At 43.2% G+C, this 23948-nt stretch overlaps 1 protein-coding gene across 14 annotated transcripts in view; it reads left to right on the forward strand.

Moving 5' to 3' along the window:
- KIF1B (kinesin family member 1B) overlaps window positions 1-23948 on the forward strand; it is a 140360-nt gene that overhangs the window by 50843 nt on the left and 65569 nt on the right. For 3 of the 14 annotated variants that reach the window (XM_053400902.1, XM_053400904.1, XM_053400913.1), the window contains exons 5-15: window positions 3107-3172; window positions 5786-5964; window positions 7126-7237; window positions 9555-9632; window positions 10583-10648; window positions 11650-11667; window positions 15160-15235; window positions 16208-16286; window positions 16805-16947; window positions 19010-19048; window positions 22705-22916. In XM_053400902.1, the coding sequence (XP_053256877.1) occupies window positions 3107-3172; window positions 5786-5964; window positions 7126-7237; window positions 9555-9632; window positions 10583-10648; window positions 11650-11667; window positions 15160-15235; window positions 16208-16286; window positions 16805-16947; window positions 19010-19048; window positions 22705-22916 (1068 nt within the window). The remainder of the gene's footprint in view (window positions 1-3106; window positions 3173-5785; window positions 5965-7125; window positions 7238-9554; window positions 9633-10582; window positions 10649-11649; window positions 11668-15159; window positions 15236-16207; window positions 16287-16804; window positions 16948-19009; window positions 19049-22704; window positions 22917-23948) is intronic. The other 11 variants (XM_053400910.1, XM_053400911.1, XM_053400914.1 and 8 more) reach the window with 5 other exon arrangements.

Genomic DNA, 23948 nt, shown 5'->3' on the forward strand with positions numbered 1-23948 from the left:
ACTGACTTCCAAATATTACAAAGTTTTGAAGGAAGGACTTATACAACCTTTGAAGGAAGTCTGTAATGAGATCATGAAGGGGAAAAGGGCACCCGATACGTGGAGAGAGGCCTACATTACACTTATACCAAAGACAGAGACTGAAAAGACCCAACTTAAGAACTACCGACCCATCTCCTTACTAAATGTGGATTACAAAATCTTTGCTGATGTTTTAGCAAAGAGACTGAAAAGAGTTTTGATGGAGGAGATTCATGGGGACCAAGCGGGCTTTCTCCCGAAAAGGCATTTGTCGGACAATGTAAGGAATATAATTGACATTTTGGAGAAGCTGGAAGTGAATATAAACACTAAGGCTGTTTTGATATTTGTGGATGCCGAGAAAGCCTTTGACAACATTTCTTGGAGTTTTATGTTGAAGAACCTCCGGGGGATGGGGGTAGGCCAAGGGTTTGAAAATGGTATAGGTGCAATATATTCTGAACAGAAAGCAAAATTAATTGTAAATAATGTTGTAACAGAAGAGTTTAAGATTGAAAAAGGGACACGACAGGGGTGCCCTATTTCCCCATTACTTTTTATATCGGTCCTTGAGGTTTTGCTTAATATGATCAGGAGGGACCAGTTGGTTAAAGGCATTCAGGTCGGAGTCAAACAATACAAATTGAGAGCATTTGCAGATGACCTGGTACTTACATTACAGGAGCCAGAAGCTAGCACGAAAAGAGTTTTGGAAATAATCCAAGAGTTTGGTCAATTGGCTGGATTTAAATTGAATAAGTTAAAGACTAAGGTATTGGAGAAAAATCTAACACAGATTGAAAAAGAAAGGTTTCAGAATGAGACGGGGTTGACTGGCTAAAAAAGTGAAATATTTGGGTGTGAATATGACAGCTAAGAATGTGAATTTATTTAAAGACAATTATGAAAAAACTTGGACAGAAGTGAAAAAAGATCTAGAAATATGGTCAAACTTGAAGCTTTCCTTGTTAGGTCGAATTGCAGTTATAAAGATGAATGTTTTGCCAAGAATGTTGTTTTTGTTTCAAACATTACAAATAATGGATAAAATGGACTGTTTCAAGAAGTGGCAGAAAGATATATCTAAATTTGTCTGGCAGGGCAAGAAGCCCAGAATAAAATTTAAAATACTAACTGATTCAAAGGAAAGAGGGGGGTTTGCCCTGCCAGACTTTAAATTGTACTATGAAGCGGCAGCTTTCTGCTGGCTAAAAGAATGGCTGCTTCTTGAAAACACAGACATTTTGGATTTGGAAGGATTTAACAATATTTTTGGGTGGCATGCATATTTGTGGTACGACAAGGTTAAAGCGCATAAAAGTTTCAAAAACCATATTGTCAGAAAAGCACTGCTGAATGTCTGGGTTAAATATAAGGACTTGCTGGAAAATAAGACTCCAAGATGGTTATCACCAATGGAAGCTAAAGCAGTTAAAAAGCTAAATATGGAGTCGAAATGGCCAAGATATTGGGAAATCTTGGAAAAGGAAGGGGACAAACTGAGATTGCAGAGTTTTGAAAAATTAAAAGGGAAGGTGAGAGATTGGTTACATTATCACCAAATAAATGAAGTGTTTAAACTAGATAGAAAAATAGGCTTCCAGGTGGAAAAATCAAAATTAGAGACTGAACTGTTAGAACCCAGTACTAAGAATTTGTCAAAAATGTATGATCTGCTGCTGAAATGGAATACACAAGATGAAATGGTAAAATCAAGTATGATTAAATGGGCTCAGGACATTGGTCATAACATCATGTTTGCTGATTGGGAAAAGTTGTGGACCACCGGGTTGAAGTTTACGGCGTGTAACGCCTTAAGAGAAAATATAATGAAAATGATTTATAGGTGGTACATAACCCCAGTCAAGCTTGCAAAGATCTATCACTTGCCTGATAATAAATGTTGGAAATGTAAAGAAAAGGAAGGTACATTCTTTCACCTCTGGTGGACGTGCCCGAAGATTAAGGCATTCTGGGAAATGATTTATAATGAACTGAAAAAGGTATTTAAATATACTTTCCCCAAGAAACCAGAGGCCTTTCTCTTGGGTATTGTCGGCCAGGGGGTGTTAAAGACAGATACAACTTTTTTTATGTATGCTACAACAGCAGCTAGAATACTTATTGCAAAGTACTGGAAGACACAGGATCTACCCACACTGGAAGAATGGCAGATGAAGGTGATGGACTATATGAACTTGGCAGAGATGACGAGCAGAATCCGAGACCAGGGAAGAGAAGCGGCGGAAGAAGAATGGAAAAAGTTCAAGGACTACTTAAAGAAATATTATAAAATTGGAGACAGTTAGAATGATGTTGGATTAAAACAAATGGTTACTATCAGTAATGGTTATGACAAAGAGAATAAGGGTGATTAGCATAAATTTATAATAAAATAAGGCAAGATTTCGCTGAATAACTGTAAGAATTTGGAATGCAGAAACGGGAAGTAAGAGGAGGTCGAGGAAGTAAGGTTTAGAAATTGGGTTATGAAATGGTACTTGTTTTATGTTTTATTATTGTTGAATGTTTGTTCATGTATGTTTTGTTTTTGTTATATAAAAAATTGTTTAATAAAAATATTATAAAAAAAACACACACGAAGAAGTATAGAAGTGAGATTATCAGTAACTGGGTACATTAGCTGACAGGGTTGCTAACACCAACAACCTCCCAAACTGAGTTTATTTTGCTTTTAAAATTCCAGCAGATCAACTCCAAAAGTGATTCTTCTTAAAAACAAGTCAAAGTGTTTTCACAGCTGGCTCTGGGAAGATTTAACATCTTAATTATCCCTCTCCTAGGAGCTCTAATGCCCACGTAGGAGTTCTAATTTTCCCCTTCCCCCCCATGCTGAAGTTGAATTTGGTTATAATCAATATCTGCATAACTGCTAAATGGATTGGCTGTCAAGTGTGTTTTGGGGGTGTGGGCATGGGGACTGGATTAGCAGCCTCTCTGCCAGGCCCCATGTATTGGACAGAAACACTTGGAAGCATAGTAGATTAAGCACCGCAGGGACTTTCCTTACAGTTTTCCTTCTCCCTGGTTGTAGAGTGATGCTCTCTCTCTAATCTCTTTATAGCTCTGCGAAGAGCTGTTTGAGAAGATCAATGACAACAGCAATGAGGAAATATCTTACTCTGTGGAGGTAAGTGTCTTGGTTGAATTTCAGGGACACTGTTTAAACATAACTTTGGAAGGGAAGCCTTGTTAAGGCACAACTCTTGTGATATTGAGACATAATCCTTGGTCCCGCTGATCAGCTTTGTATGTGTGTCTGTGTCTGTGTCTGTATAGCACTACCTGGCATTTTACAAAGAGCAGGTATGTCTCTACCCCAAGGCGCTTACAATCTAAAACAGGCAGAAGGAAGCATGAGAGGAATTGAGGAAATGGAGGCGTGGGCAGGCAGGAGAAGGCTATGTTATTATTTCCATTACACATGCATTGGCTTTGTTACAATATGGTGTAGGAACTTGGGGTGATCTAGACTGCACCCACTACTGCTTCACACCCTCCTCAAATGAGAGAGGAGTGTGTGATTGTATGTAGAAATCAGCCTACTGTAGGAAGGTAACATTTACATTTCTTGTTCTGTTTTTGCCTCTGGCTCCACGTACCATTGTTAAGTGGCCCACAGAATATTGTGCATAAGGAATTATGGCCTTCAGCCTAAAAACGGTTCACCACCCCAGTCTAAGGAATAACCCATTACCTTCTGAAATGCTTTCATCAGCAACACGAGTGTCTCTAATGCCATTTTTTCACCCTCCAGCCAGACTTGACCATCCCACCTGTGACTCCAAACTCCATATAACCTAAGTCTTCATGCTACTGCTTGCCCTCTTCTCAAATTTCTCTTCTCCACAGGCTCCCCACAAAAGCCCCAGCCCCAGCCCCTCCCTCATTTCCTTCACTGCTGGCCACCTCTGCCAATTTAAAATAGCAAGAAGAGGTTGATGTTGTGCTAGCTGCTGGTAGGTCATGTATTCTAGACCTTAAAAATGCTTTGGAGCCTCATTTGCCCTGTCTTCTGGTGACAAACTCAGCGCTATATTTGTAAGCTCATGGTGAATTTTATTTTACAAATACTTGGTGCGAAGGGAGTTCAGATTTGACATTGGAAACCAGTTGTTCCACCACTGCCTGCCAAAATAATAAAGGATTGTTTCTAGCTATATCGTACTCAGAGTAGATCCATTGACATCAATGCAAGTAAATTAGGTTTGATGAGTCTACTCTGATGCAGCCAAAAGATACAGATTTTATGTGCAGTTATGAGCTCCTCAAGTCAGAATCTGTCCCCTTCCTCCAAATCTTTATCCAAATCAGCCAGTCTGGGAGGACTTAGCAGAAGCCGCCCCCATTGCCTGTTGAATAAGGAGGCCTGATGAAAGCGTATGGAACAAATGCATGCAGCAGTGTGCTATTTTTACCTAGGTTGCATTTCCGTCGTTTGCCAACTTATGGACACACATCCTCCTAAGCATCGGCTTGGCAGACAGCCTAGGAATTGTCATTGTTGTGTCGTGTTAACAGGAAAAACGCGTTTGTTCAGGCACAGCTCTATTATGCTACCTTCCGGTCACCCCAGTCACCCGCATTCTTTGGGCTCTGAAGCAGTCACGCCCCCTCCAGCTACAATGCACACCTGTCGTTTCCTTCCTTGGTTGCTAAAAAGGCTTTCCAACACTGCATTTGTAGCCTGGGGCAAAGCAGCAGTCACACACGCCTGGGTATGCACACAAACACACGTACGTATGTACATACATACTTGCAGAGCATGAAGTCTATAGCCCTCTCCTGATATTGCTCCCCAGCCTCTGCACTAGGAGCTTTCATATAGCCCACATTCTGTCTATCCATCTCAAAACAACCTCTTCCTCCTCCCACCTTTCACAACCATCTAAGCTTGTGGCTATCACCACATGCTTCTTTGAAAACCTGGATAGGTCTAGAACCCAAGAGTGGCTCTTCAGGTTTCCTAATTAGCAGCTGGAGCAACAGAGGTGAAATTTTGCCACTTCCTGGAATGGGTTATAATTTCCTGTGTGACTACAGTATGCACCTCCCTCCCGCCCTCCCCCAGTGCCTTGCACCCAAGCTGTAAATCAACCTTTGCCAGATGTTGCTGGAGGACATTCCTGATAGGGATGGTGCCTCCTACTGGAAGGATCAGGCAGGGCCCTCTGAAGTCTTTTGCCTCCTCTCCAGGATGAGGAGTAAGTAAACTTTTCCCAACATCAGGTCCACCCTGGTATTTATCTATAACAGCAGCCATCAACCTCAGCTAGCATGGCCAATAGTGAGGGATGAGGGGAGCTGTAGTCCAACAAGATATGGAGGGCCACATATTTCCCTATTCCTGGAGTTGGCCATAATGGGCTAGAAGGAGCAGTGATATGATCTGACTTACGTAAGGTGGTCTCATTAGCTCAATAGCTTTTTGGATGGATAAATTCCTCTCGTTATTTTTCTTTGTAGATGCTAGAGTAATCTAAAGAGCTCTTACGTAACTCTTTCAGCCAAAGTGCATATTGATTGCTTGTTCTGAAACATAATCATTGTGAATAATGGAGCCTTCTTAAATGATGATGATTTTTTTTAACTCTGTAAAAGAGGATCTTTCTAAATATATTTCTCTCTTCATACTCCCTGGGTCACCTGCTTTGAGTAAACCTCTTCCTTAACATCATTTTCCTGTATTGGTTTTCTTACAATTGTCCAGATTTGAACCATGTGTGTTTGTGTCTTCTTGCAGGTCAGTTACATGGAGATCTACTGTGAGAGAGTCCGTGATCTGCTGAACCCCAAGAACAAGGGGAATCTGCGTGTCCGGGAGCATCCTCTGCTTGGGCCCTACGTGGAAGACCTGTCGAAACTTGCTGTCACTTCTTACACTGATATTGCGGACCTCATGGATGCTGGGAACAAAGCTAGGTAGGTTGGGTCTTATTTCAGGCATGGCACAGGGACATTGGTGTTTCACAACTCACACAGCTGTCAGGTCTTAAAAATATTTGCTAGTACACCAGTGTAAATAATTTCCCTGTCAACTTATGAATATAACCGTTTGGAGTATTGCCTAACAAACATTTTGGCCAGTCAGTCAGACCCTGCATGTGAGCCAGGAAGTCTTTCATTGGATATAGTTTCTCATTTCAACAGAACCTGGAAACTATGGTTAGGAGGCTTAGAACAAAATGGGGTATTAAGCCAGTTTCAAAACATAGTTGAATGTCATGGCTTGTTTCTAACCTGTGAACAATAGTTTCCTGGTTCAGATAGAACATGAAGTGATATTTAATGGAAGACTTCCTAGTTGGTTGGTTGGTTTGCTTGTGCGAAGGCTTGTGGCCAAAGTCTCATCCATATCTTCGCTTGTTAATCCAAGATATGATTGTCCAAGTGCACACAATTGAATTCTCTTTCCTCCCAATCAAATATTTCTCTTCAACTACTTCTGGCAGTGGTGGGGTATAAGTAATAAATTGTTATTATTATTATTATTATAACATGGTATACTTTACTAGTTCTGTTTTGCAGCTTATAAATTAAAACTGTGGACCAGGTTGGCATAAGAGAGATTATCCTAGGGCACAATGATGCAGCTGCTTGCTGAAGCTAAGCTGGTGAGGGGGTGGCCAGTGCCTGGTGGGGAGGGCACTGTATACACTGCCTTGAGCTCCCTTGTGGAAGAGCTAATACAAATGAATTCCCCCACTTTTCAGCCAAGGTTGGCTCCAAAAAGTAGATTACAAATCAAATAGACAAATACAGAGGATTCAAGGGTATGTGTCTGGCTGTCTCTCCTGACTCCTGGCAGTCCATAACACAGTCTAGAAATGGGTCCTCCAGCTATTGTTAGAATCCAACTTCCAGCAGCTGCAGCAGCCAGCATGGCTTTGGTAAGCGATGATGGGAGTTGGTAATCCACCAACCTTTGGAGCTCTGCAGGTTCTCCCATCCCTAACCTAGTCCCAGGTTCAGAGGACCTTGTATGATGGTAAAGATGCCAACTTCCCATTGATTCTTCCCATCAATGGTGTTCTTGTTCTTTAACCCCGAGCTTTCCCTTTCTTTCTCTTTTCTGTATTAAAGGACGGTGGCAGCTACCAACATGAATGAAACCAGCAGCCGTTCCCATGCAGTCTTCACTATTGTTTTCACGCAGAAGAAGCATGACCTTGAAACTGACCTTTCCACTGAGAAGGTAGGCTACTCCCGAGTTGGGGATCAGGGGAAATAGCTGGGGTGCAAAGCAAGCTCCTTGCAACTAGATCAGGGACTTCCCTCATAACATGAGTTGGGAACTGCTCGCTCTCTTTCCCAAGGGTGGTGAGAAATGTCGGTTGGATTGCCTTCTGATGTGCTTAGGGTTGTATCCAACTAAGGCCATATTTACACCTTATATTTAATACACTACAGTGGTACCTCAGGTTACAGACACTTCAGGTTACAGACTCCGCTAACCCAGAAATAGGACCTCTGGTTAAGAACTTTACTTCAGGATGAGAAAAGAAATCACGCAGCGGCGGCAGCGGGAGGCCCCATTAGCTAAAGTGGTACCTCAGGTTAAGAACAGTTTCAGGTTAAGAACAGACCTCCAGAACGAATTAAGTTCTTAACCCGAGGTACCACTGTATTTATTTGAAACACTTTAAACAGTGATGGCTTGCCCCAAAGAGTTCTGGAAAGTATAGTTGTTAGAAGACCCTCATTCCCCTTAGAGGGCTACAATTCCTAGTGGTTTAACAGTCTCTCTTCCTAGGGAACTCTGAGAATTATAGCTCTGGGAGGGGAGTAAGGGTCTCCTAGGAAATCTAGGATACTTTGTGGGAAGCCATGACTACTAAGGCCAAATTCTTAAGACATATTTAAAGCACTCTGATAGACTTTAAACTATGTCTTAAGAATTTGGCCTTAGTAGGATACAACACTAAGAAAGAAGATCTCTGTAGCTGTAGCATAAGGAGAGCCTGAGTAAACCCCGCTCCTTCTGCACAGAAGTGCCAGTGTTTCTGCTTGGCAGGGCTTAACTAATTACCGCCTCATTAACTCTCTCTCTTCTTCTCCATCCTCCCTGTTGGCCTAGTTTCCTTTGGAGCAAGCCGCCTTTTTAAACTGTGGAGGGATTTGCCGCCTTTTTAAACTGTGGAGGGATTTGCATGTTTAAAAGGGGAGCTTATTCTTCATGGGGGAAGTCTCTGGCCTGAATGCTACTTTTGGAGGAAAAACAGGAGAAGCTTTAGCACAGTGCATTGTGCAACTGGGGTACTTATAGAACATTTCAATTCTAAGAATAAACATTTATCTCTCTACAATACAATATCTGGGGCTTTTTACTCGAGGAAAAAATGTGAGTAAGGGAAAGCATGATAGAAGTGTTTCATAAAATGATGCATTTGTGTGAAGAGAGTAGATACGGAGAAGTTTTTCTTCCTCTCTCATACTTCTAGAACTCATGGGCATCCAGTGTAGCTGAATGTGCACACAACACACAGTTAAATGACGGAATTCGCTCCCACAAAAGGTAGTGATGGCCACTAATTTGGCTGGCTTCAAAAGAACATCACTACTAGCCACAATGGCTATGTTCTCTGTCTACTGTTGGAGGCAGTATGCCTCTGAATACATTCAGTTGCTGGGAATTGCAAATGAAGAGAGTGCTGTTGTGCTGAGGTCCTGCTTGTAGGCTTCGCATTGGGGCAACTGGTTGGGTGCTGTGAGAGCAGGATGCTGGACTAGGTGTGACTTTGGCCTGATTCAGCTGCAGGGCTATTTTTATGTTAACACATTACCTGTTCTCTCACATTAACACTCTGCAAAGTTACAGGAGGACGGTGACCTGCTTGTCATGTTGTTGACTTAACTTCTTTATTAGGTGAAGATAATCAAAACTAGCAACCTGCAATTTTCTGGCCAGGTGGTTGTAATGTAATTCCCCACACACCCCCAATATAAATTCCATCCCAGATGAATACAAATTCCTCTGGGCAAAACAGTAAACATGGCCAGCATCCTAATGATGCATATAGCTGCTGAGGCTGCATGTTTTATTCCCAGTTAAGTATTTGTAATCATTGCTATGCTTGAGGTTTTTGTTTTAGGCATGAAGTGATGGGATAGTGATCAGAAAAGGAACAGTTAAACTAGGGGTCATGAGATGGGTGGTGTTAGCATGCCATTGACAGCCCTGATTCTGGTGACACTGGTGCCTTGATATGTAGAGCAGCTTCCTCTTCTATGACGATAGAAGCCCCTCCAAGCATGCAGAATCTGTGATATATAAAGTTCTGACAGTTATGCTGGCTGTGTCATATTTGTAAATCTGCCTCTTTGTAAGCAATGGCTAAAATATAGGGGAGGTATTTGGATATCTGAAAGCTGAACTTATTGGGACTTTATAGCAGGCATCTGATACTGTGCAGGAGTGTTTACCTTGGGCATCTGAATACTGCGGGACCAAGATAAAATTGCTGGCTATCTCTCTCTTTCCCTGCCTTATTTGACCATGCTTTTCTTTACAGGTTAGCAAAATTAGCCTTGTGGATCTTGCAGGGAGTGAAAGGGCAGACTCCACTGGTGCCAAAGGGACCCGATTAAAGGTATGAGTTGGCTTTGCTATGTTGTGGGTAGCCAGGGAAGGAATGTAGGTCTGTGTTAAGAGCAGCCACTTTGCATGCAGAACACTCCAGGTTCAATCCCCAGCATCTCCAGTTAAAAAGGATCAGATAGCAGCAGGTAATGGGAAGGACCCTTCTCAGCCAGAGACTGGAGAGCCACTCCCAGTTACACTACTGCGCTAGACTGGTCAGTGGTCTGCCTTGGTAATGAGTACATTCCTGGATGTTGCCATATCGCTGGATGCATTGCCAAGGATCAGTATTTAGCATGCTGCCCTACCCAATTTGGAGTGAGACCTTAGCCTTTGTCTTTTCAAAACATCTGGCCAGATGTTTGCTAGCCAATCTTCAGCCATGGTGGGGGTGGAAAATGAGATAAGAGGACAATTGATACCCTGAATTGGAGTGCCTGTTGCTCATGGGTCCCACCCAGTATTTGAGGGACTGCATGTTGAGAATCTTGCATTGCAAGGGGTTGGACTAGATGACCCTTGGGAGACCCTTCCAACTTTACAGTTCTGATTCTGTGATTCTATGTGATCCTTAGCCCTTTCTATTCCTCCTGTGTACGTGCGGCTTAATGGCTTGCAGAGGTGAAACCAGAGTCCCTGCCGCTTTGCTGGGGGAAGGGAAAAATGCAGCCTGCATCTCCAGGAATTTTAGGGCAGTGATGACCTATGCATGACGTATACCTGTTGGTCAGATCCTAGACCAACACAGGTGACCACTAGGTAAAGAGAGTCTGTTCTGAGATGCTGTAACATGCATGGAGTCAGACACAATGTACAAAAGAAGTGGAATCCTTAATGCCATAGGTGTATATATCCTGTAGCAAAAGAGTGGGGTGGGTGGGGGTGAAGTGTCTCATTTTTCCAGACTTCCCTTTTATATCTGGACAGCTTCAAAATCAAATGTTTGATTTACCTTTCTAGGAGGGAGCAAATATCAACAAGTCTCTCACCACCTTGGGAAAAGTCATTTCAGCCTTAGCAGAAGTGGTAAGTCCAAATTATTTTCACACTCATTTTTTAAAACAAAACAAAACCATGAGCTTTACAAGCCCACCTGGTTCTAGTAACATGCCAAGACATCAATAAAATAACAACTGCCTCAGGAGGGTGTGGCAGGATATTGTGTGTTAACTGACAGTGTTTTAACAGCTGTTTTAAAAAATACTTAGTGCCCAAGTAGAAATGTTTTTGTTGTAGCTTTCCAAAGGCAGAGGGCTTCAGAAATCTACTATTTGGAAATAGTGATCCTCTACCCCAATTCTCCCCACCTACTAAAGAGCCTCAGACACGCTGATTTTGGGGTGATTTGGGTGGGGAACTAACCGGGGCCAGCAGAGCTCCTGATTTGACCCATGAGGCTGCTGTCCCTGAAAAAACCTGCTCACCAGGCTCACTGCTGGCATTATATTGCAAAATTCTAAACTAGAGAGGGCATGGGCTGGGCTGCATCTGTATGTGGCTGGGCTCAGACTCCCATCATCCCTGACCATTGGACATGTTGGCTAATGGGAGTTGGAATCCAACAACATCTGAATCTCCAGTGGTTCCTTATTGCTGTTCCAAATGGTCAAAGCCTAGCTCAGAGGTGACTGCTTCTCTTAACACTGAGTATAGTGTTAGCCAGGCTTTTAACATGCTGTGTATGTCTGATAATGCCAAGTCCTTGAGCTTCCTGCACATGGCAGGGTTCTCCCCTTATGCTCCATCTAAGCTCTTAAATTGACATGGTTGAAGCCCCTCTAGCTCCTGCCCTCCCTCCTAAGGCTGCCTGCCCTACTGTAGCCCCCCTTCATATAGTAAACTCCATAGGTTCAAGGTTACCACCTGGGGAAAGTGTTTTGAGGTGCTTACTGATGTGGTTCCTTGGAAAAGTAACTCTGGAAGTGCATCTGTGAATCTGTGATGCCTATTTAAACTCCCTCTTCTTCCTCGCTCCACAAACTTAACCTTATCTTCTTCCTTCCTTCCTTCAATGCTTCCAAATATAGGATAACTGCACCAGCAAGGTATGATGATGGAGGAAGGGTAGCTGCTGTCAACTAAAATGTGACATAGCCTGAAGACCAGGGGTAGAGAAGCCGTGACCTTCCAAGATGCAGCTGGACTCTAGCTCTCATCAGCCTTCCCCATTGATCGTTCTGGCTGGGCTGATAGGAGTTGAAGTCCAGCAACATATGGAGCGTTGCAGGTTCCCCCACTTCTGGTGCTGACTATGTGGGTCTTTAGACCAGAAGAAAATAGGAGCAGGGGTCCACAGGGTTGCACTGGTTCCATGTTTAAGGATGCATTTCCATTGGCTTTAGAATCTCTTTGAAGGGGCCTCAAAAGCCATCTAGTCCAGCCCCCTGCCTATGCAGGAAATTCACTTGCTGGACCATTTACTTGCTTTTATGTTATTTTGTTGGTTTTAGCTTGTATTTTTGTTTTAAGGGATGTTGTTGCCACACTGCACATAGTTTATACCACTTACAGGTGTGTTTTTTTTAAAAAAGAAAACTTAAGTGGTTTAGCAATGATTTGAAATAAATGAAGTAAATAATAAACACAGTCACCAAAATGGGTGTTTGGGCTCAACCGTATAAGTGACTGTCTCTGAAAAGGCGAAGTCTGATTTATTTTTATTTTTAAAAAATCCTATACTTCCATCTTTCTCTAAGATGGTGTTTGCTGTGGTCTCCCATCCAAGGGATTAGCCAGGTCTGCAAATGCTTTGCTTCAGCATTGGGTCCCTCTAGATCACTCTCTGGACCTCAAGGGAAAGGGTTATTGATTCACAAGAGCACAAAGTGGATCCCTGCTCCTGTTGTAACTAACATGGTTTTCCCTTTCTTTAGCAGTACAAGTAACATGCACTTACTTATTGCTGCTTCTTCTGAAACAAAACTTTAGACCAGGGGAAGTAGTGGTCCTCCAGGTGTTGTTGGGTTCCCATCTCCCACCACTTCTGACCATTGACCATCCAGGCTGATTGGAGATGTAGTGTAGCAGTACCTGAAGGACCACAGAACTTCCCACCTCCCTGCTTTCAGAGTTTCTGGTTCCCACCAACCAGAGCAGAGCATATGCCCGACTAACTCTTATTTGCCATTAAAACCTGGGAGTCTGCACTCTCTCTCCTACTGTTGGCTCTCAAATGAGTAAGAAGGGGCATTTGCTGAGCTGCTTGTGTGTTAGAGTGGTTTGCATAATGCATTGCTGAGGTTGCTACTTTACATTTGAAGTTTTTGCGGTGGAAACATTCAGATGGATGCAATTGAAACTGACTTCTGATTAGGCCCGCTCTTTCCTTTCCCACCTCTACTGCTTTGCCTAAAAGTCAGATGGTGCTTTCTGTGGTCTCCCATCCAAGGGTGACCAGGTCTACAAATGCTTTGCTTCAGCATTGGGTTCTCCTAGATCATTCCCTTGTAGACCAAGGATAGGATTCTTAATTCACAAGAGCACAGCTGCTTTTAAAAAGTGCATGTGGGAAGGTGTTTCCTGCGTAGCATCTGTTTCAGTCCTGTGCCAAAAGTAGGACTTGAACCCACGTTCAGGAGCACCTCTCACTGCTGCCCTGTGCCAAAATCTACACAGACTGCATCATAGCTGTTTCCTTCCTGACAGTGTCTGTCTGTGTTTTCCTGTGAACACTTCCTAAATCCTTCTAATCTTCAACCAGGTACAAGATTAGTCTGTGTGGGTGGGAGGCAACATAGAATTGGACCTCTCTAGTCTAATTTTGCTAGCTAAGGCTTTCTGACCTCTCTCTGTCCTCAGTAATCTCTCCCCATCCCATCCCCTTCAGTAATTTTAAATGCTCTTCCATCTGTCTGTACCCACTTCATTGGTGGCTGTTATCCTTTCTTAGGTAAAAGCCCAGCAGTATGTAAGCACAAATATAATTCAGCTGATGATTTACTCAAATATAATTCAGCTGATGATGCTTCTTGGCTTGCTGAAAATTAATTTCTAAATAAAACAGAATACCGTTGATCTAATCTTAGTGCCGTACTCCAAATAAGTCTGGCTTCAAGCTTGCAGAGTGTTGTGGAAATATCCAGAGTCTCTTTGGATTAACTTCATAGCTTTGGTTTTTACTGAGGTGGTCAACTTATATCTAGGTTGTACCACTTGGGAGTGTAGTTGAGCCCCTGCCCCCCCCCCTTTTCTAGAAAGCAAAAACATTGCATGTAGAAGCCCAGTGTGTCAATTCGAAGGATTCCAGCCTAACTTTTCTCCCTGAATTTCATGGACTTTTATTTTATTTACCTATTTATTATTTATTTAATTTATATATCACCCTTCATTCGAGGATAAACTATACAACTTACAATGTTGTTTCACATGTTGCTATATTTAGCTTCTTAGTTTTCTATCCTGTCTGCAATTATTTCATCTGCACAGTCGATTTAACTCAGTGGGTAGACAACTTTCTGTTCTCTTGGTAGAGCAGAAGATATTATCTTCAGAAAGTGGCCGGGGGGGTGGCATTTGTTGATCAGTCAGGTTCTGTAGTAATGGTGGTTGCTAACAGGTGCTTCACTCTTACAGCGTATGTGATTTCAGGCAAAGCCAGAAAATAATAATACAAGTATGTGTGGAATCTCTGGGTTGCAGCAAAGTACGTTTTACTCAGAGCAAACCCATTGAAATGTATGGACTCAAGTTTGCCATGTCAATTCATTTCAGTGGGTCTGCCCAGCATTGGATGCACCTTGCAGAAGCATTTTCCATTGGCAAAACAATGGGAAAATGTTTTGTAGTGAGAATTTTTGTTGTGGGGCTTGATGGGGCATATTGGCTGCCAGTTGACCACATCTGTTTCAACTTGAAATGTTCTAGTCGCAATCCAAAGACTGGCAGGGCTTGTTCATGCACATGTGCAACTTTCTAGGCTTATGCTTCCATGACAGGAGCCCAACGTACTACAAGACAAGCCACTTTTTGAAATAGAGGGCTCTTTTGAAATCTCTTTGCTACACAGCAAGGAGGAATGCTGCTTGAAGAATGAGAAATAAAAAATCCCACTGGGTGTGCTAAAGCACTCAGGCAGGATGAAAGTAGTTCATGAGATCCCAGCTCTGAATCCTCTCCTTGCTTTGTCCCCCCCCCCCCCATCCATTTTTAGATGTCTTATAACTTGGGTAAGATGGTATGTAGCATTTTAGCTGCCCACCTTCATGACTGTTAGGAATATATTAAAAACACACACATTAATTTCAGCAGTTGCCTTCTTAGAAGCATTTAACCCTCCCTGTAAAACTCTTCTGCCTAATTGTTTAATGATAGTTTTTAAGATCTGTTTAGTATCACCAATTGACTAAAACATTGTAGCTTTAATTCTAGTATGCACTTGCTTCCTGAAGCTTTTGTTTCATTGTGAGATTATCTTGGCAAAACATGCCTTCAGATGTTGCTTCTTGAAAGGTTCAGGAAAACGTGTGCACACAACTTTGTGCAGACTTCCTTTTTTTGTGTGTGGCAACTGGCTTTTAAATGCTAATGTTCTCTTGCAGAGTAAAAAGAAAAAGAAGACTGATTTTATTCCATACAGGGATTCTGTGCTGACGTGGCTGCTTCGGGAAAACCTGGGTATGTTGACATAGCAGAATCTTTTCCCACCTTTTATTAGTTCCCTGCTAATTAGTAATTACCTTTCATTGTTTTACACTTGGTATTTTGGGGTGGGGAACCTTTGGCCCACCAGATGTTGCTAGACTACAACTCCCAGCATTACCTTTGACAGTTGGCTGGGCTGGCTGGGGTTGATGGGAATTGGAGTCCAACAAACATCTGGAGGGCCACAGAGAGATATAGCAGGGAGCCTCTTTTCTGGATGATGCTTCTAGTTCCCAAGAGCCTTCAGTCTAGGCATGGGGGTCCTGTGCCCTTCCCAGGCGTTACTGCAATACAACCCCCATCATTCCTCATCATTGGCCATGCTGGCTGGGACGGATGAGAGTTGGAGTCCTGCTTCATGTGGAAAGCCATAGTATCTCCACCTCTGTGGTATTTCCAAGGTTCAATATTGTACACTGTGGCTGCATCTAATGAAGTGGACACTATTCCACGAAAGCTTATGCCCTTATAAATTTATTTCTCTTTGCAATGATACAAGACTTCCTGTTGTATGTCCATCACCTTTGATATATATTTATATATAGTATTTGGAGGTTAAAAAACAGGTTTCTGGTCTTTAATGTTCTGAGGGGGAAAAGATACCTGAAGGTTAGATTTAGGATTATATCCAATACTAGTCCTACTCAGAGTAGACACACTGAAATTAATGGATATGACTAATTTAGGTCCATGAACTTCAGTGGGTCTGCTGTTAGTAGAACTAGGTTGGATACAACCCTAAAATATAATTTCCCCACTTATATATATGGTTTGTATATTGAGGAAATAAAAGCATTTAGGATCTTTAAAAGAGCCAGTTTAATCTCTTGTTGACCTTCCAATGCCTTGGCTGTGGAACCTGGATTTGTGACTCAGTCTGTCATTAGTGCTGTTAGCAGTCAACTTTGACTCCTGTTTAATTGGATACCCTTTTTTGCTTCATAGGTGGCAACTCAAGAACGGCCATGGTGGCTGCTCTGAGCCCAGCAGACATAAACTACGATGAAACACTAAGCACTTTAAGGTATTGATCGTGGTGTCAAAATGAGGGCAGGTCTGCTGCTTTCCCATTTAGTTCCCTTCTTTGTAGCATGCAAATGTGAAATGGAGGTTGATTCTGGTCTCTTATTCTACTCACCTTTGTTAGTTGTGGTAGTGTAAGGAAGTGCAGCAGAATCATATGAGGACTCTGTTTAAACTCCTTAAAAATTACATGCAGTGAGAGGAACTGAGCCATGAATAGGAAGTTGCCTTATACCAATTCAGACCATTGGTTCATCTAGTTTAGGATTGTCTACACTGACTGATGGCAGGTCTTTAGGATATCAGGTATGGGACATTCCCAGCCCTACCCAGAGATGCCAGGGATTGAACCTGAGACCACTGAGCTGCTGCCCTTCCCCAGAGGGGAATAACTGTGTCATAGAAAGTGGTATCAGCTAAGGCTCTTGCACATTGCTCAGATTTGACCTATAGATATGTGGCAGAGTTGTGGTGGTGTGTGTGTTTTAAAATGAACTGACCCTACACTTGTCTCTCCAGATACGCTGATCGGGCAAAGCAGATCAAATGCAATGCTGTTATCAATGAGGATCCCAACGCCAAGCTGGTGCGGGAGTTGAAGGAGGAAGTGACACGGCTCAAGGATCTCCTCCGTGCTCAAGGGCTCGGAGACATTATTGACAGTAAGTGGATTATACAGATTCAAGCTCCAGGCCTTGCTGTGGGAGATAACCCTCTTACTCAGCTTCGGAGCTGGGGGTGGCAGGCTGGGAAATCCAGCCACTTTGGTGGATCTGAAAGACTGAGGAGCACAGCAGGGGAAGAATGGAACCAAGTTCATGGATTCGGCAATCCCACAATCTCAACTTCATCAGCAGCATTTGCTTCAAACTCGAATTCTGTGTGGAGCCTTTCCAGGCTAACAGTGAGGCCAACAGTTTTGCTGAGTAGTGTTCTGTATAGTCTTCCATCTTTCTGGAAAGTTTATACATATTTTCCTACCCGTTAAACGGTGAATGCGGGGCTCCCAGCAAATGGGTCCCACTGCAGGAAGTGAGCTAAAGCTGGGCCAGCTGCAGTCATTTCTTCCATCGACCCCCTCACTTGCATTCCAGCTCTCCGTCCCAACAGTATCTTCAGGCTGTCAGTTTCCACTCCGACTGCCTTCCATTTCAGGGCCCCTGCCAAAGCAAACCAATTCAGATTCCATTTTCTTTGCCCTAAGTTTTGGCTGAGAGGTTGGAGCAGCTAAGCTCCTACGGCTACGTATGGATAATTTTGGCACAGAACAAGCAACCTGGTTTTCAAACCCCTTTATTGGATATCTGATTCCTCACTGCCTACCCACAGAGCACAGTAATGTTAAAAAAAAAACTCCAACAAAGTAGGAACATAAGAAGAGCTCTGCTGGATCAGGTCAAAGGTTCATATTCTGTTCTTACGATGGCCTAGCCTCTGGAAGGCTTACAAACACAACCTGAGGGCAACAGTGCTCTCCTCACTTGTGATTCCCAGCAGCTGGAATTCAGAGGCACATGGCCTCCTGGAAGCACACAGCCACAACAGCTAGCAGCAACTTATCCAGTAGACGGTGTATGCAAGCAAAGCAACTCTTGTCTCTTGCTTGGAAAGGCAAAAGAGCTGCAGAGGATTGTGTTTCTGGGAATGCCTTTTCCGTTGTTACATGGTGAAAATATTAAAATACCTCCCACCCCCAAGGAACAATTTTCCAAGAGCTTTTTATCCACCTCACAACATAGTGAGGTTGGCATTCCCCACGTCCTGGCCACAATGAAAATAATCCTTTATTTGTTTGTTTACTTATTTGTTCAATTTGTATACCACAACATCATATGAATACATCGGGTGGTGTGCAAATGACAAAAAAATGAAAACAAAAAAAATTAAATCAAGCAGATCAATATAAGCACACATCCAACCAAGTCCCACAGGCAGTAGTCCCATTGAAATTAGTTGACCTTAGTCATGTCTGTTAATTTCAGTGAATCTACTGAGGAAGGGGCTGTACTGGCCCATGTGGTGGGGAGCAATTCATGGTCTGGGATGGGACCACACTCTCATTAGTGTTGAGAGAGTGGTTCCATCCCAGAACATGAATCGCTCCTGCTTAACATGATCTTGTCGTTTCTTTTCACTGCTCAGAGGTTGCCATGACATTCAGCAATGGGATTTGGCAACCACACAAAGCACCAGGAATGTAAGAATTTGGTCTCTGTTTGGCTAAGGATGACTGTTTTTACAATGTGGGTGGCAGGCCATTTGTAAAAAATGTCTACTTATTTCTCCCGAGGGGTTGAGGGGGGAGGAAGGAAACTTTTAAAATAAGAGATCAGTGTATTTGTGAATGCATTTGAAGTAACTCTGACTTTAAGAATTGATGTTGAGCTTTGGCCTTTTGGGTTGTGGGTGCTTATTTGTCTGCCAAGATACATTCTGACTTAATCACGCTTAACGAGGTCACAATCTGTATGCATTGCATGCCTTTGCCTTGAAAAAAATGGATGAAAGAAGAAAAGGCTGTGAAACAAACAGCATTAGATTTTTTGAGATCCCCCCCCCTTCCCTGATTGTGACAAAACTAGGTAAATTGCTTGTGTTCTATTTGAGAATCTGATATTTTCTTTGTATCCAGTGCCTGGGCTTTTCTTCCCTTTCCTGTGTCAACTATTAATCCTAGATATTTTACGCTTCTTGTATCTTCCCTTCTAAACTTCCTTCCTCCAGTTGATGCATTGGACGATTTCTCTGGAAGTGGAGGCAAATGTGTGTACTGTGGAATTAGTAACCTTTCTAACCTTTTTTGGCTTTTGCTGGGCCAGCTTTCAAGCAAGCTTTACATGCTGTTCCTCGCAGGGAAATCCCAGGCAGAACCTTTTAAAAACCAACATTAGCAGCATGGAACCCAATCTCTTTCTGTGGAACCCAGCCCCTTGCCAACCACTTCAATTTTTCAGGCTGCTTTTGGGCAGAGTGCAAACTCAAAGCTTGTATTTTAAGGCGTGATAACAGTGTGGCACTAGAGTGGGTTTGAATTAACAGGATTTGAGACCATAACTCTGATAAAAGTATGCAATTTATGGCAACAAATGAAGAAAGATGGTGGCATTTTGTTTTGGTTTTTGAAAAAAGAAAACATGAACAGATATTGAATTTTTTAAATTCCATTTTAAACTGTAAGTGCACTGCCAGCTGCAAAGGGCTGGAATTGGCACTTTTCAGTTTATTTTCATTCAGGACCCCCCCCCAGTGTTCCTCTTTCCCCTCCACTCCTCTCCCATCCCAATCCCCATGAAAAGATATTTCTCACATTTAAAAATAGAACCATACCCAACGATAATGAGGTAACTGGATATATAACGAATATGATTCATTAAGGCAGCACTTCTTTCCTTACTGTCTTATATCTCTTAGGGAAAGAAAACCGTTCCTTGTTTTATAACTTTCAAATATACGTGGGAATTTGAATTGGATTTTCCTGGAAACGCAAGGGCAAACATTAAGATGCCATCTTAATCTTAGATAGAGGGCTATATCCAGTGCCAAACGTATTCAGATGACTGAAGTTAGGCATATCTGTTGATTTAAGTAGGCCTAGTCCTGAGTTGACAGGGACGCGGGTGGCACTGTGGGCAAAAGCCTCAGCGCCTAGGGCTTGCCGATCGAAAGGTCGGCGGTTCGAATCCCCGCGGCGGGGTGCGCTCCCGTTGCTCGGTCCCAGTGCCTGCCAACCTAGCAGTTCGAAAGCACCCCCAGGTGCAAGTAGATAAATAGGGACCGCTTACTGGCGGGAAGGTAAACGGCGTTCCGTGTGCTGCGCTGGCTCGCCAGATGCAGCTTTGTCACGCTGGCCACGTGACCCGGAAGTGTCTTCGGACAGCGCTGGCCCCTGGCCTCTTAAGTGAGATGGGCGCACAACCCTAGAGTCTGTCAAGACTGGCCCGTACGGGCAGGGGTACCTTTACCTTTACCTTTAGTCCTGAGTTGGATTCAAACTACCATGCAAAAGGCCTCTGTCTTTACAAGATGCAATTGAGGTGACTTGAGTTGATTCCACCAGTGTGATGGGTTTTAAAAATTCCCTTAGGGAATGGGGAGCACTGGTGGCTTAGCCCAAATAGTATTTCTTTATTTAGGGTTGTATTATTATTATTATTATTTACTTATTACATTTTTATACCACCCTTCATTCGAAGATTACAGGGTGATTTACAATATAAGCCCAACTATGTTATACTCAGAGTTGACCCACTGAATTTAGCAAACCTAAGTTAGTTGTGTCCATGAACTTCAGGGGTCTGTTCTGAGTAGAACTAACATTGGATATAATCAGTGCTATTTTCCTAGAAAAAGAGGTGCTGGAACTCATGAACGCCTCCCTTGTTCTTTTACAATGGCAATGGAGCCCACCTGAGATGTGCTGGAACTAAGGTCCCGCAAGTTCTGGCTGAAAAAAGCTGTGGTTATAATACTAATTAATCAATTACTAGCAGCCTTGCACCCGACACTATTATGGAATTCTAAGAAACAAACAACAGCACAATGCAGTACTGTCTGGTATCTGCCTAATATCTTCATTCAAAAGGGCATTCAATTGTGTCCAAAAGTAGACACAACCATGATCTCATCATCATGCAAAATCATCATGCAAAATTTGGTTATGATATCTTAAGATGTGCCCAGACACATAGAGAACCGCTAGACGGACAGACAAACTGCCCCCCCCCCAAATTGACTACTATTAGAGGGTTTTATTTACCCACCCTTCAACAGAGGTCCCAGGACAGGTTATAGCAATATAAAAATAGTCTGAAATCCAGCACTGAGGGTCTTATGGTGGTTTCCACACTGCGAGAAGTGAAGCTACAGGGAACCAGACAGAGGGCCTTCTCGGTAGTGGCGCCCTCCCAGTGGAATGCCCTCCCATCAGATGTTAAGGAGATGAGTAATTATATAGCATTTAGGAAACATTTGATGGCAGCCCTGTATAGCAACGCTTTTTAAGGTTTAATGTTTTATTTTTATATGTGCTGGAAACCACCTAGTGTGGCTGGGGCAACCCAGTTAGATGTGTGGGATACAAATAAATTATTATTATTATTGATGTCATTTTAAACAATTGACAATCAGAAGACTAGGGTGTTGTGTTTGTATGTGTACACATACGTACACATACAAGCACATACACTCACAAACACACATATGTATCAGATACTCTCGTCTGAGTTGCAGCCTTGCCCGTTACTCCTGCCATTCCTAAATGAAGAAAATAACATGGTGGATGAGAGAGATCTGTCTGGAATTTCCTTGAACTCTGATACTTGGCAGTGTAAATTTTTCCAGAGTGGCTCTTGCTTTAGGGCATTTTTTCTCTTGCTCTGTCTTTTAATTTTTTTTATTTAATTGATGCTGCTTCCAGCTTGCCGGCTTTTAACTCTGTCTTGAGCACCAGCAGTGCAGCATCATGGAGGGAGAACCATGCATGGCGCAAGGGTGCTCTGGTGCTCTGTGCAAACTGTGCAACAGTCGCAGCAAATGCAACTCCTGTCTCCCCCTGTCGTCCCCCCTCCTGCCCTGCTGTGAACGCATGAGTTATTCCACAGGAGGTCTGGTCAGCTCCATCTTTGCCCTGCCCGCTTGCCGAATCCTGGCGGCTCTCTTGTTCCCGAATCTTTCCTCTCTTTGCACCCTCCCTGCTCTTTTCCATATTTATAGATGGCAGTTTTCAAACCAAATTAAAACTCACCCCACATCTTATTTAAAAAACACAACTTTCTTGTACTCTGTACATATTTGACCTGTTAAGCATAGGCTGAAAAAGGAGGAAGTGCCCAAACATGAGTTCTTCCTTCCTGAAACCCATCCTATCCAAAGATGCATGCAAGTCCCTATGTCACAGCCTGGTCTGGTCATTAGTGGAGGAACTAGCAAATGAAGCTGCCATTGGCCCATCTAGTCCATAGGGACACAGGAAGGCACCTTACATTGAATCAGATCCATTGGTCCATCTTGTTAGGCTGGCATTGCTAGTGGTGAGGGACGATTAGCTCTTAAAGAGCAGGTGCACTCCTCATAAGAACAGTCCCAAACTGGGGTGCCACCCTTGAAAAAGATCCTACCCCTCATGGATTCCAACCACCCATCAAGTGAGGAGGCACCTGATTCAGGGCCATGCCAAATGAGTGTAACAAACAGGCAAAGCTTCTTGGAAGGACATCTGTTTCAGAACTGCCATCTAGTCCTATTAAACCTGTCTCTGTTGCTGCTTGTGTGCTACCTTTCTTATACGGGTGTCTCCTTCCTGTTTTTCCTCCCTACCTTCCTTTTTTCTGCTCTTCTCTCCTTGGCCTCTCCTCTCTCCATCCCTGTATTTCTGCCTCCCCTCCTGTCTGTTGCCTTCCTCCCTTCCTTCTCTCTCTCAGATCTGAAAGATTTTCAGAACAATAAACACAGATACTTGCTAGCATCAGAGAATCAACGTCCTGGCCATTTTTCCACAGCATCCATGGGCTCCCTCACTGCATCCCCATCTTCCTGCTCTCTCAGCAGTCAGGTGGGCTTAACGTCAGTCTCCAGTATCCAAGAACGGATCATGTCTACGCCTGGAGGAGAGGAAGCCATTGAACGTTTGAAGGTATGGACATGTCCTCCCTCCTCATATTCCTTACATGTAGGTAAGCATCAGGACCCCAGAAGTATCAGTCTCAGTAATCCATGGCAAAGGACACCCTGGTTTCTGAGTGATGGGGAAGTTCCACTGTGGCCATCCTCCTTACTTCAGTATTTGCCATGTGCTTGATCTATACATTTGGGGTGGTGCCTGTTTGGTTCTGTGCACAGTTAATGACATGAGGTTGGGTGTATCCTGTAGCCTTCCAACACAAAACCAGAGCACAGGCCTGGAAGAAGAATGAGCTTTCATTGTGGGGAGAGGGGACCTCAATTCCTTGCTCCTTAAAACTTGAGAGATATTTGGTCAGTGCTAGTGAAATCTCAGTAGCGAGGACAGGAGCTAAGCAGAACATTCATTAGCAGGAAGATCCACTCACTCCTCCCTTTTCAAATGCAGAATGAATTGTGTGATGTATGCTAGGATATTCAGACTTACTTATTAGCATAGTTGCTTATATATTAATTGAGTAAGTTCTTTGCTAAAACTTTCATTTGGTTAGAGTGCTGGACTAGAGTTGAGGAAGCCCTAGTCACCTTTTCTGGTGAGCCGCTCTCGTCTTTGAGCCTAACCTACCTTGCAGCAAGATTGTTGTGAGGTGGAGCGAATGGGAGATACAACCATCTCTGCTGCCTTGAGCTCCTAGGAAGGGGGCAGAACAACAATTGTATAAAATTGAAAACTCCACACTGCCCTAATAGAAACCCCCCTTTTAAGCGTACACACAGCTGTGGGTTCGGCAAGAGTGTTTTAAATGATTGCTTTTTATCATTGACTAAATACTTGCTGCTGCTTGCAGGATGTTGTTGGGATCCCACTTTGTCTCCAAAAGCATTCCTGGGTGTAGTTTGCGTATTTCCAAAGAGAGCAAAAAAAATACATTAGTGATACTTGCAAGGTGAACTCATTCCTTTTGGTAAATGCTAACTCAACAGCCATCTGATGGTTGGGAAGATTTGAAATCGGTGCAGTCCTGGCTATGTCAAAATCATACAA

Source organism: Podarcis raffonei, chromosome 8 (genome assembly GCF_027172205.1).
Source record: "Podarcis raffonei isolate rPodRaf1 chromosome 8, rPodRaf1.pri, whole genome shotgun sequence".
Lineage (NCBI taxonomy): Eukaryota > Metazoa > Chordata > Lepidosauria > Squamata > Lacertidae > Podarcis > Podarcis raffonei.